Here is a 14,063-nt window from a genome sequence, read left to right as displayed (position 1 = left end):
TGAGACAGGCTCCAGGCTCTGAGCTGGCAGGCAGCACAGAGCCCGACGCGGGGCTCGACCCCACGAACCGCGAGATCATGACCTAAGCGAAAGTCGGACGCTTAACCCACTAAGCCACCCAGGCGCCCCTCTTTGTTCTTTTTCTTGCTCTTTGATCTTTAGATCATTAGATATATTCAAATTCTTGATTTTTTTTTATTAGGCTCAGTTTTTTAGGATGTTAGTTAGCATTTGTTCCCTATGGTTGTTGGTGTGTTATTTTGAAACATATTTTGACTAGACAGTCATCAGTGTAAATACTTGGGTTTCTTTAAATCTATCCTGATGCCCTTCACCCTGTAACATCTTTCTTCCTCATTATCATCATTTGAGATTATGTCATCAGACTCTATTGTTTTAACAACCTCTCATTCAGCTTTAACCATCTGCTCAATCAGGGTTTGTGACTTTGAAATTGTCTCTGTCTTCCTCCTGAACTTTTGAGACTGGCTTTTCTTATATTTAGGGTTTGCATCTAAATATTCTCAAGATTTCCGTCTTTGGATACTGCAATACAAACACTGTAGTATCATGGTCGCTCTCCCTCCTCTTTTAAAGTAGAATCAGGTAACTGAAACTTTTTATAGTTTTTATAGGTTTTTTCAGACAGTCATGAGTTTGTTTTTACTACCTTGCTTGCCAGCTGTGTGAAGTTTTCTTAACCTCTTTGACTCTCAATTTCCTCAGGTACAAAGAGGAAAAACTTTCCAGAACAGTTACAATATTAAATGAGAACATCTGTGTGGAAGTTCCTTTAACCTAGTAGGAATCACTTAATTTTTGTTTTTCTTCTTTTCTATTTCTTTAATTCTCTTTGTCACTCAAAATAAAGCCCAGCATCACAATGACTTTTGTTTCTCTCTTCTGCCTCCCAAGATGTGAAATTTCAATAAATACGTATCACAAAGTAGTTATGACTTGTTGAACTGAATATTTTCCTTATGAGGAAATATGAGCTATGTTTGAAGATTCAAAGAAATGGCTGGAAACACAGGGTTAATGGTAATGGTGGGAGAACTGTTTTACTCTGGAGATGCTGATAGTCTCATAATGTCTGTTTTTTGTCACCCTTCCTTCATATACAGATCAAGCAGCAGTTATGATCTTCACACCAAAGGTGTGGGTGTGGTAGATAGTTAAGATATCTCTCACTATCTTCTTTTTTTTTTAACATTTTACAAAACTGTGGTAAAATATGCTTAACACAAATTTAACCGTTTTAATCATTTTCAAGTATACAATTAAGTGGCATGAAGTACATTCACATTGCTGTGCAGCCTCACCACTGTTCATCTCCAGAACTTTCTCATCATCCCAAACTAAAACTCGGAACCCATTAAACAATAACTCCCTGTCCGCCCTCCCACCCACCCCCCACACACACTGCTGGGAACCACTGTTCTATTTTCTGTGTCTCTGAATTTGCCCATTTTGTCCTTTAGTAACTGGCCTATTTCATGCAGCATGCTTTCAAGGGCCAGTCATGTTGTGGCATGTGGCCGAATTTCATTCCTTTTCTGGCCAAATTGTATTATGGTATTCAATGGATATTGAATTCATGGATATACCACATTTTGTTCATTCATTCATCTATCAATGGGCAGTTTCAATATATCTTTTGAAGAGAGTGCTCCAGTTTACATGGCAGGTCTTAATTTACTTTTAGTATTGTACACATATACAAAATTATAAGGAACATTCGTATCGATATTAGACTCTAGCAATTTTTAGCCTGTCGTATTTTTCTGTGAAATCTCTTAATGGATCTGCGTGTTTTTATATGAGTGTAATTGACGTTTGCACACTAAGAGGTATCTGAACAGTATGGAAACAGAGGATAAGCCTATTTTTAAACAGGATGTTAGTTATGTTTCAAGTAATATGCTCCATATGTTTTTATCCAACCTCTAGACATGTTTTCAGGTGAGCTCCTATAAATTTAAAGCGGTAGGTCCAATTGTTCTTGGACTTTATGGGTGCACTGTATTGTGCTTCTTTTTTCAAATTAATAACGTCATCCATTGCTTTAAATACTTCACCTGAAAAGGTGTCCAGAGATTGAAGAAAAACATACAAATGATATTATTTAGTAATGTACATTTATTTAAAACAGATGTGTGTGTGTGTGTGTGTGTGTGTGTATAAATACATTTATCCTGCATTTCTAGGTTTTTTGGACACCCTGTGTTAATGTTCTGCTATTATTACAACATGATTTCTTTTTTTTTTAATGTTTTATTTTTTATTTATTTCTAGGAGAGAGAGAGACAGCGTGAGCAGGAGAGGGTCAGAGAGAGAGGGAGTCACAGACTGAAACAGGCTCCAGGCTCTGAGCTGGCAGTCAGCACAGAGCCCGACGCGGGGCTCGAACCCACGAACCGCGAGATCATGACCTAAGCGAAAGTCGAACGCTTAACCGACTAAGCCACCCAGGCGCCCCTATTACAACATAATTTCATTCCCGTTTTTTTTCAAACATTAAATTACTTTGGGAGGTATTTATTTTTTAAAGTCCTATATTATTCTATTATTGCTTATCTCTTTTTAATATTCTTAGACAATATTTTGCTTAGTTCTAATTTTTATGCAGTGATAAATATATTTATAGGAATTCTTTTTCTTTAGGTCCTTTTTAAGGATATAGTTCCTAAGATTAAATGAGCCAATCAAAGATATGACCATGTAACTTTGATCTGTTATTAGTTTATTTCCATATGGGTTGAAATAACTTAGATATATCCTATAAACCATGTTAATTTGGAATTTTGATGAATATGTTCTATACCTTAGTAATATTTAAATTACAGCTTAAAAATATTACCTGCCAAAGGGTGTGTGTGTGTGTGTGTGTGTATGTGTGTGTGTAAGGCATAAATATTGACCTAAAAAAAAGAAAAAAGAAAAAAATGTGCCTGTTTTATCTGTTTGAGTTCTGTCTTCATCTTACTTTTAGGTTTTGCATTTTTTCCCTCTAAAATATGACCAAAGATTACAAACTTTAAAGTGAATAATATACATGAGTACTCTAATTCACACCCTCTCTGGAGGATAAGGATTCTGAGTTAATACCCTTGTTTATACTTTTAGCTGCTTACACACACACACACACACACACACACACACACTATCCATGAGTATGTAGAACATAGGTAATTGCATCTGGTTTTAAGGTTTATTCCAAGTGGGAAGGTTTTCAAGTAAAACTGATAAGATAAAAATGTTCCCTCTAGCCAGCCTCACCCGTGAGAAGTGGTAAGCTGGCCTGATCAGGTCGCTCAGAATTGTGTGGGTCTGAGGAGGAATAATTTAGTGCAGTATTGGCATTTTCTAAGTGGCTCTATTTAATCCCAGCTCTTCAGACTCTAGCTGAGGTTTTTGAGCAAGTCTTTATTCATTTCTGTGCTTTATTAGCTGTGCCTCTAACCCCTTAAAATGAGGGGAAGAAAGAAGTAGACTGTTTTTCTTGTCATTCCAGTAGAGAAATGAGGAAAAACTCATTTTTTTCCAATTTGAATAATCCTTTAAAGCAAGTTGGTTAAGAACTGCATGAAAGGTTTCAAGCTGTTCTGGAAATTAGGACATCATTTCATCTCTCTTACTTTTCCTTTACTCTTTAGTTTGCCTCCCTCTCCCCAAAATATATAAGTCAGTCCTTCCTCCATGGGAGTAAAGTAAAAAATACAGAGAATTTGTGTTCAAAACTTTTAATTCTTTGAGCATAAGATTTGACTATTCTTTAATTCTGTAAACATTATTACTATTTAAAAATTTTTAAAAATGTTTTTAATTTTATTTTTGAGAAAGAAAGAGACAGAGTATGAGTGGGGGAGGGACAGAGAGAAAGGGGGAGACACAGAATCCGAAGCGGCTCCAGGCTCTGAGCTGTCAGCACAGAGCCCGACACAGGGCTTGAAGCCATGAACCATGAGATCATGACCTGAGCCAAAGTTGGATGCTTAACCAACTGAGCCACTCAGGGGCCCCCAATTCTATAAACATTATTCAACATAATTTCATATATCTCCCTAGGCGGTAGAGATACAGCAGTAATCAAGAATTCTTGCTATTATGGTACTTACCTTTTAGTCAGAGGAAAGACAGATAGCAAACAAGTGAATAAATAAATATGATAATATATGCTTTGAAGAAAATGAAACAGTATAATAGTGAATGTAGATACTACTTTAGATTGGCCAACTAAGGAAGGCCTCCCTAAGGAGGTAGCATGTAAGCTGAAACCTAGGCCTGAATGACAACCATGTAAAAATCTAAGGAAAGGGCATTCCAGGCAGAGGGAAAAGCTATGAAAAGACCTTACGGTAAAAAAGACCTTGGCATGTTAAAACAACAGAAAAAAGGCTCAAGTGACTGGAAGCTAGTGATTGAATAAATGCCTGGCAGGATCTAGATCATGTAAAACCTTGCAATACATAGTAAAGGTATTAGATTTTATTCTATGTGAAAAAGGAAACCACCAGAGAGCATGAATCAGGGGCACAATGTGATCTTATTTATTACTACAAGGGGAGACCCTCATATAATGCAAAAGTTTAGCACTAGGAGAGAAAACTTGGATCTTATTTATTAAGGAGCTTTTGGTAAGACCATTCACCCATGTGAACGTTTTTACTCTTCCATAAAGAAGAAGAGGATAATACTTGTGTACCTTTCAGGGTTTTATTTAATAACTGGAAAAAAATCCTCGAGGATATCTAAGCTAAATCCTCTTAAGGAAACTCCAACTCAGCCAGATTAAGCAAATTTTTCATCTTCAGAGAGCAGGGACAAAGCTAGCGGTAAGGTACTGTTTTTGTTTTGTTTTCCTAAATGCCGCACTGCACGTTGAACTTTTCAAGTGAGTTAGGAATGAATGCAAACGTATTTCATAATCCGTAAAGTACCATACAAATATAAGACATTTTGTCTTCAGGATACTCTGCCCTGAGAGAACAAAGCTATTGCAGGAGATAGATTATTTGGGGGAGGAAGTGTTGAGAAACAAGTTTTATAGATTTTTCAAGTGCTTCATCTAGAAGCTATTACCACCATGTTTCTTCGGTGGAAACTAAGATTGAAATCCAATGAAGGGAAAATAGAAGTTGTTCTGTAGTGAGCACAGAAGACTTGTTCTGTCTGTTATGGACTGCATGTTTGTGTCTCTCAAAAACTCATATATTGAAATCCTAATCTTCAACGTGGTGATATTTGAAGATGTAGCCTTTGGGAGACAAGAAGATGATGATGGTAGGGCCCCCATGATGGGATTAGTGCCCTTTATAGAAGGAATGTGAGAGATCTTGTCTCTCCGCTCTCTGCCATGTGAGCATACAACTAGAAGATGCCCATCTGCAAATTAGGAAGCAAGCCCTCACCAGACACCAGATATGCCAAACACCTTGATCTTGGACTTCCCAGCCTCCAGAATTGTGGGAATTAAGTGCCCATTGTTGAAGCCACCCAGTCTTTGGTGATTTGTCATAGACAATCTCTTTTACTGTTTTTACTGGGAATGCAAAGAAACCTTATGCCTGTCTTTGCTTTTAGAAGAGAAACTCTTTATTCATGCCAATGATAGTCTCCAAGTAAGTAAAGGGGGCTAGTCCAGACCCAGTTAAGAGCAGAGTCCTTGAATTCTTAACTCTTCAGCAACCATCTTCCAATAAAAACAATGACATCAAAATGGGACATCTAGCAGTATCGTGAGAATCACAGAGTTAAAATTTCTTATTAGAAACTGGTGTCTAAGTAGTTGTTAGATAACAAAAAGAATATTTTCTTTAAAAAATATTCAACTAGGGGCGCCTGGGTGGCTCAATCAGTTGGGCGTCCCACTTCAGCTCAGGTCACAATCTTGTGGTCTATGAGTTCCAGCCCTGAATACGACTGTGCTCACAGCTCAGAGCCTGGAGCCTGCTTCAGATTCTGTGTCTTCTCTTTCTCTGCCCCTCCCCCACTCATGCTCTGTCTCTCTCTCTCTGTCAAAAATAAAATAAACATTAAAAAAATATTCAACTAATTAAGCTGTTATTAGAAACTATTGCTATGATTAAATGAAATATATATATATAATTTAGAGGAAAATTAAGAAAGTTTAAGATGCTTTTTCTCCCTGTAACCTACAGAAGGAAGTAATTTTCTTTGATTTTTCAACGACATCTAGAGGAGGTTTTTCAGATTGCCTAAAGGAAGTCCAGGAGTAAGTACTCTGCCATCGCAGGTCTTCCTCATTTAACCCAGGTTTTAGGATATCTGACTTTACATATAATGAGAAGCAAACATGATATATTAGCTTTAATAAACATCCTTATTTATACATCAGCCTGTTCTGTGCAACATTGGGATCCCAAGAAAGTAAATAATACTGGAATCTAATGTTATATGCTTAAGCTATCTTCACCTGTTTTATCAACGAGAACGTCTAGTCTCTAGTTTTCTAGTATGCTGAATGTAAATGTTTCTTGGCACATCCTAGAAGTCCCATGATTTTTTCAGGGCTAGAGAAAGCACAGTTTATTTTATTTTTTTAAAGAAATTGCTACCCCCAACATGGGGCTCAAACTTACAACACTGAGATCGAGAGTTGCATGCTCTACTAACTGAGCCAGCCAAGCACAGTTTATGTTATGTTATGTTGTTAAGTTTATTTATTTATTTGGAGAAAGAGAGTGCAACGAGCAAGGGAGGGGCTGGAGCAAAAGAATCTGAAGCAAGTTCTGTGCTGTCAACATGGAACCCGATGTAGGGCTTGATCCATGAACCGTGAGAACATGAGCTGAGCCAAAATCAAGAGCCGGCTGTTTAAGCAACTGAGCCACCTCGGCACCCAGAGAAAGCACAGTTTAAAGAGAGACATGTGTTGCAGAGAGATGGATTATCTCAGTAGAGGACTTGCCAAGGCCTTGGGTACTAGAGCAAGACCTTGGGTTCTAGTCCAAGTCTGAGCACTAAATTACTGTGGAATAACATATGTCACTGCTCTTTTTTTTTTTTTTTTGAGTTTCTGTTCCTCCAAAGGAGAGACGTTTACAGAATGAGGGATCAAAAGGTGTCCACTAAACTTGAAAATATGATGATTGGTTGATGGTCACTTCCAGATAAAATGGCGGGTTATCTCAAAGCATCGTAAGAAGGAGGCTTGAAACAAATGATCAGTCAGGAAATACATGATCTTGGGAGCAAGTTATATGGCTTTTTTCTATAACGTCTGTCAGGTCAAACTCTAACTCAGAGAAGAACGAAACCAACCAACTAACCCAAAAAAAACACTAAAACACAAGATACCTGGGAACAAAATAGAAGGCAGAGAGGTCTGGGGCACCTGGCTAGCTCAATTGGTTGAGCATCTGACTTTGGCTCAGGTTCATGGATTCAAGCCCCACATCCGGCTCTGTGCTGACAACTCAAAGCCTGGAGCCTGCTTCGGATTCTGTGTCTCCCTCTCTCTCTGCTCCTCCCCCACTTGCACACTGTCTCTCACTCTCTCAAAAATAATAAACATTAAAAAAATTTTTTTAAGAAGGAAGAGAGGTCTAATTTGGATACTTTCTTACTAGTTTTAAATTTTCTTTCACAAGGGCTTTGTAGTGACCTCAAGGATTAAGAATAAGAAGTAGAGTATAGAAGGGCACCTGGGTGGCTCAGTGAGTTGGGTATCTGAATTTGGCTTAGGTCATGGTCTCACAGTTTGTGGGTTCGAGCCCCGCATCTGGTTTGTGGGTTCTAGCCCGCATCTGCTGACAGCTCGGAGCCTGCTTTGGATTCTCTGTCTCCCCCTTTCTCTCTGGACCCCCCTCAAAAAAATAAATTTATTAAAAAAAGAAGTAGAGTATAGAGAAAATGCTAGGCACTTATCTCACTAATTATACATACAGTATTTGCTGGACACACAGAGACATCAGTTAATGATGTCCCCAAATGCTACTGCACGCATTCATACTTGCCCATCACTTGTAACCCACATGCTTTGGTATCTGTTTAGACACATATGAATATCTTTACATATTCATCCATATGCTGAAACATATACAAATATTGAGCTTCTTATTATATATGTAACTTTCCTGTCAGTATGTTGGTCTTACAGTTTTGTTGGTCAGACTTACACTTTCATCCTTCTTGCTCATGAAGAAACACAATACTTGTCAACATTAACATCACATTGAAAATTCAGCATCACCAGGAAAATCTCTGTGACAAAAGCAATTTTCCAAGCTGAGATATTGTTTATTTATTGTAAAGTATATTCATTACACTAATACCAAATCCTACAACAGACCTAGTCTTCTGGGATTTATCCTTTATTTTATTCTACTTATAGAGGCCTATTACCTTAGAGTATAAACTTCATTCGAATGTCAGACTCTATAGAACCAAGAATGTTTTGTCCCTGTTCTAGTGGTAGCAGGGGACATACAGGTGCAGCCAATGTAACTTACCTGATGCTTAATTTCTTAAGACCTGTTTCTATATTCTCTTATGGAAAATTAATAATGTCTTGGAAAATGGGAGTGTAGTGTGGAAAAAGTCAAGTATATTGCTGCAGGCTTAATCATCATTTATGTATTAAATGAGAATGAGAAAGATGACTGATTTCATAGTGGTATTTAGCTTTTCTTCTATTAGGTACTCCACCTGATCAAGTTGTAATGGAAGGCAGGGATATAATATTTATCTTATCTTTCGTGTCCTAAGCATGCAATTACAGACATAAAGTTTAATTCTAGGAGAGGCTCCACTCTGCACCGCACCTCTAGAATTAAGGATTTATTAAAATGTTTAAATGCTTATTTATTTATTTTGAAAGAGATACTGAGCACAAGTGGAGGAGGGGCACAGAAACAAGAAGGACTCTGCATTAAGTGCAGAGCCTGATGTGGGGCTCAATCCCGTTAACCTGAACTGAAATCAACAACTAGACCTTTAACCAACAGCCACCCAGGTGCCCCTAGAATTAGAATTTAAAAGAGAGATTAATTATTTGAAGTAGGTGGTGCTTTTCAGCAGCTTGAACTGCTAACCAGAGCATCACTGAGTGGCTTAACCCACAGACGTTTATGTCTCACAGTTCTGGAGGTTGGGAAGTCCAAGATCAAGGTGTTGACAGGTTTAGTTTCTGGTGAGAACCTTCTTTCTGACATCCAGACACCTGCCCTCTCATTGCGGACAGAGATTGAACTCGCATCTCTTCTTCTTCTTCTTCTTTTTAATGTTTTATTTTTGAGAGAGAGAGAGAGAGAGAGACAGCATGAGCAGAGGAAGGTCAGAGAGAGAGGGAGACAAAGAATCTGAAACAGGCTCCAGGCTCTGAGCTAGATGTCAGCACAGAGCCTGATGTGGGCCTTGAACCCACGAACCGTGAGATCATGACCTGAGCTGAAGTCAGACGCTTAGCCGACTGAGCCACCCAGGCGCCCCAAACTTGCATCTCTTCTTACAAAGACACTAATTACATCATCAGTGAGGGCCTTATGGCCTCATCTGAACCTAATTACCTTCCATAGGCCCACCTGCAGGTACCATCATGTTGGAGGTTAGAGCGTCCACATATGACCTTTGAGGATCAATAAACATTCAGTCCACAATAATGGTCATGAGAGGGCGTGTAAGGAATAATGTTTGATCATGACACTGACTCTCCTCTTTGGTTTCCTGTGTTTTCTTGCCTTTTCCCATCATCTTCAATCTCTCTGTTAGAGCCTGCTTCAGCCCTTCCTCAAAGAAGACTTTTACTGGATTGGTCTGAGGAACAGTTCTGGCTGGAGGTGGGAAGATGGATCAGCCCTAAACTTTTCAAGGTGAGGGCATTCAAAACAATGAAAAAAAAAAAGAGAGAAAAGGGGAAGAAAATTATGTGACTAGAGAAATAGATCAAGGATAATAGATGGAGAGGAGAGGAAGGGGTAAGGAAAGGAAACGGAACAAGGAAGGAAATAAACAGTGGATAAGAGCAAAAAAAAAAAGAAATTTTATTTATTTTTCAAAAATTTTATTAAAATATTTTTACTGTTTATTTACCTATAATAGTGTTTATTTCTGAGAGAGAGAGAAAGGGAGAACATGAGCAGGGGAGGGTCAGAGAGAGAGGGAGACACAGAATCTGAAACAGGCTCCAGACTCCGAGCTGTCAGCACAGAGCCTGATGCGGAGCTCGAACCCACGAACCATGAGATCATGACCTGAGCTGCAGCTGGACGCTTAACCTGCTGAGTCACCCAGGCACATATCAAAGATGATATTTTAACGGGAGGCTAATGAACAATTTTTATCCTGCTGTTTTGGGAGTTGAGAAAAGTGGGAACTGAATAGGGAGAAAGCCCTTGCTCAGTTTTCATCCCTTCATGCTTTGCTACTCCTTGATTCTCATGTTACCTTAACTGATTGGCTTCTCTGATTTCTTACAGGGTTACTTCAAACAGCTTGATACAGAAGTGTGGTACCTTCAGCAAAAATGGTTTCCTAGGCTCTAGCTGTGAGGCTCCTTTACAGTGGGTCTGTAAGAAGGTCAGACTTTGATGGGTCCAATCTGTCCTATAGCTCCCTAAAAAGAGGGACCCAGCCTCTAGGTGCTGGGATAGTCATGAGTGTATATTTAGTGAATGCTGAAACTCCTAGAACATGGCATTAGATATGATTGATGCGATTTCCCTGGGACTGATGGTTTATTGCTGGACTGTCTTTAAGAACAGTTAGATATTATCTTAACAATTGAAAGATCAGACCTAGGAAAATATGTACCTTCATATTTTCACCCCCCATTCCCACTGTCTCTGTCAAAAATGTACTTTTTCTGTGTTAATTATGGTCTGAACTGGTCTGATGAAATCCAGTTGCTAATGTACTACAGAGTTTTGATGTATGTTAATACAGGTTGACATGTTACTTATCCCCAATAATATGTTTTTCTCCTAACTGTGACCCTTTGCAGATACTGCTTTATTCTAAGGAATAATGCCAGTAGCGAGAACAGAAGTTGTAGAAAGTGGATAAAAACAGGGTGATGCTTTCTGCTTCTTAGTTCTCTACCACATAGAGACTTGGCCTTGGCTGCATTTAACTGTTCTGGGTATGCATAAATGTGGATGAATAAACCAATGTATGACCATATCTTTTCCATATTGTGAATGCGTGATCTGCATGTTAATTTCACAATCATGGTCAGTCTGATAGAGGAAAATTTACAGAAGCAGTTTCTGTGCTTGATTCCCAAATTATCTCAGGCACGGATGCCTCAAAAATAAGGAAAACTTTCTCTTGAATCCGATTTGGACATAGATAAGGAGGGAAGGTGTTGTTTAAAGATGTAGGGGGGAAACTGAAGGGGACCCTCACTCTACTGTCAATGACACTGGGTTGTAATCTCTTGTCTTTCTCTTTCATAGTCTTTTTGGGGGGCATGAGTTATTATCTTATCCACAATTGTATCCCACACACCTAAAATAATGCTTGTATCAGTGAATGTTAAGTAAATGAATGGGTAAATAAAAAATTAAAATTAAAACATTCTTATTCTAGTAGTTTGTGTTAGCCCATGCGTTCATCAGGAATTAAGGGCAAGAAGCACAGTATTTTCTAATCCTTCCTAACTCCCCCCAGGTGTGCATTCAGTAGCTGACTCTAAAAAGGCAAAGAGCCTTATTTTATTTAAAATAAAATTTTTAATGTTTTATTTATTTCTGAGAGAGAGAGAGAGACAGAGTGAGCAAGGGAGGGTCAGAGAGAGAGGGAGACACAGAATCCAAAGCAGGCTCCAGGATCTGAGCTAGCTGTCAGCACAGAGCCCGGCATGGGGCTTGAACCCACAAACCGTGAGATCTTGACTTGAGCCGAAGTCGGATGCTTAGCCGACTGAGCCACCCAGGCGCCCCTAAAGAGCCAGTTTAATCTCGATATACTCTTCACGGAAGAAAGTGGTGGAAACAAACTCCTGTCTCCTGATGATCTCAGACCTTTGGCTCTGGGACTGAGGGTGTCTCTTGATTACGAATGTGTGATCCCCACCTGGTTAAGGATGTAATGATAATCATTCCACATGGACCACTATGGCTTGACTCCTACAGGGCACACAATCTCATTTACTTGTTCAAGGACAAATGAAGGAGGATGGGGCACTCCTGAATTCTCCCCTGGGCAGGCAGCATGTGGGCAGCTCTCCTCGGCAACAAGGGTTCAGTCTTCTTGCAAAGATTTCTCACCATCTCTCATCAGAATTAGATCTAGTTCTTCACTGCTCTTTCTCCCTTTAGGATGTTACATTAAAGATAACTTATTTATGTATTCCCTAGACTTACTCATTAGGGGCCAGGGGGCAGTTATTAATTCAATCCTTCTACCTTGCCTTGTGGAATAAAGTTTGGTCAAACTTTTAGAAACTAAACTTTTTCTTTTTTTAATTTAAAACAAAAAAACGTTTTTAACGTTTATTCATTTTTGAGAGACAGAGTGCAAGCAGGGGAGGGGCAGAGAGAGAGAGGGAGACACAGAATCCGAAGCAGGTTCCAGCCTCTGAGCTGTCAGTACAGAGCAAGGCTTGAACTGACAAACTGTGAGGTCATGACCTGAGACAAAGTTGGACACTTAACCAACTAAGCCACTCAGTCTCCCCTCTTTTTTAATTTTTTTAAAAAAATGTTTATTTTTGGAGCACTTGGGTGGCTCAGTCGGTTAAGCGTCTGACTTCAGCTCAGGTCAATCTCAGTTTGTGGGTTCGAGCCCCGCGTCGGGCTCTGTGCTGACATTTTTTTAAATGTTAAAAAATTTTTTTAAAAAAGATTTGGGAAACCTAACCTCTGTGCATTAAAAAAATAGTTGAACACACAGACAGCAATTAAATTATTTAAAAAATTGTTTTATGAAGAAAGATCTTTTGTACAGTTGGGAAATAAAGATTTTCACAGATATATCTATATGATCAAGAGAGCTAATTTTTTTTTTTTGGTTTACTAGTGCCACAAACTTGCCAGTGGTCACTTCTTTGTCCCATTTAAGATAGTTCTATAGTTTCCTTTCCAAGTACTTGTTGTTGTTAAATGCCAAAAGACATTTTTGAACTGTACATTTGATCAGATTGTTAGCTTTTTCTGTTTTATTTATTTTGAAAACCTCTGAATAAAAAAACATCTTAAATTTTTTTAAGTGGTGTTGGGAAAACTGGACAGCTATATGCAAAAGAATGAAAGTGGACCATACCCCAGAATAAACTCAAAATGGATTAAAGACCTTAAAGTGGGATCTGAAACCACAGAAATCTTAAAAGGGAGCACAGACAGTAATTTCTTTGACATTGACCACAGCAACATCTTTCTAGGTAGGTCTTTGGAGACAAGAGAAACAGAAGCAAAAATAAACTATTGGGACCTCATCACGATAAAAAGCTTCTGCACAGCGAAGGAAAATAATCAAGAAAACTAAAAGACAACCTACTAAATAGGAGAAGAGATCTGCAAATGACATATGTGATAAAGGGATTAGTATCCAAAATACATAAGGAACTAATACAACTCACCCCTCAAAAAACAAATATTCTAATAAAATAATGAACGGGAGACATGAATGGGCATTTATTTCTCCAATTAAGACATGCTGATGGCCAACATCATTCACCATCAAGGAAATGCAAATCAAAACCACAATGAGATATTACCTCACACCTGTCAGAATGGCTAAAATCAAAACCACAAGAAACAAGGTTGGTGAGGCTGTGGAGAAAAAGGAACCCTGTTGGTGGGAATCCCAACTGATGAAGCCACTTGGGAAATACTCTGGAGTTTTCTCAAAAAGTTAAAAATAGAACTACCCTATGATCCAGCAATCACACTACTGAGTTTTATCCAAAAAATACAAGAATACCATTCAAAGGAAGGGATGTTTAAATCAGCGTTATTTACAATAGCTGAACTATGGAAGCAGCCTGAGAGTCCATCAACTGAGAGAAGAGGTGGTATATATACACAGTGGAATATTATTTGGCCATAAAAGAAAGAAATTTTGTCATTTGTGACAACATGGGTGCTAGAGAGTATAATGCT

At 38.6% G+C, this 14,063-nt stretch overlaps 1 protein-coding gene across 2 annotated transcripts in view; it reads left to right on the top strand.

Moving 5' to 3' along the window:
- The window catches only part of KLRG1 (killer cell lectin like receptor G1), a 25,197-nt gene extending 13,661 nt beyond the window's left edge, over nucleotides 1–11,536 (top strand). Inside the window, exons 5-7 of one of the 2 annotated variants that reach the window (XR_013333929.1) lie at nucleotides 6,162–6,235; nucleotides 9,733–9,833; nucleotides 10,440–10,527. Coding sequence is in view for 1 of the 2 variants with exons in the window: in XM_077759038.1 (XP_077615164.1) it covers nucleotides 9,733–9,833; nucleotides 10,440–10,551 (213 nt within the window). In the remaining variant the exon portion in view is untranslated. Of the gene's footprint in view, nucleotides 1–6,161; nucleotides 6,236–9,732; nucleotides 9,834–10,439 lie in introns of both variants that reach the window. The other variant, XM_077759038.1, reaches the window with a different exon arrangement.
- The last annotated feature ends 2,527 nt before the right edge of the window (nucleotides 11,537–14,063 follow it).

Source organism: Crocuta crocuta, unplaced genomic scaffold (genome assembly GCF_008692635.1).
Source record: "Crocuta crocuta isolate KB4526 unplaced genomic scaffold, BGI_CrCroc_1.0 scaffold72, whole genome shotgun sequence".
Taxonomy (NCBI): Eukaryota; Metazoa; Chordata; class Mammalia; order Carnivora; family Hyaenidae; genus Crocuta; species Crocuta crocuta.
This window is presented reverse-complemented; position numbering and strand designations above follow the sequence as displayed.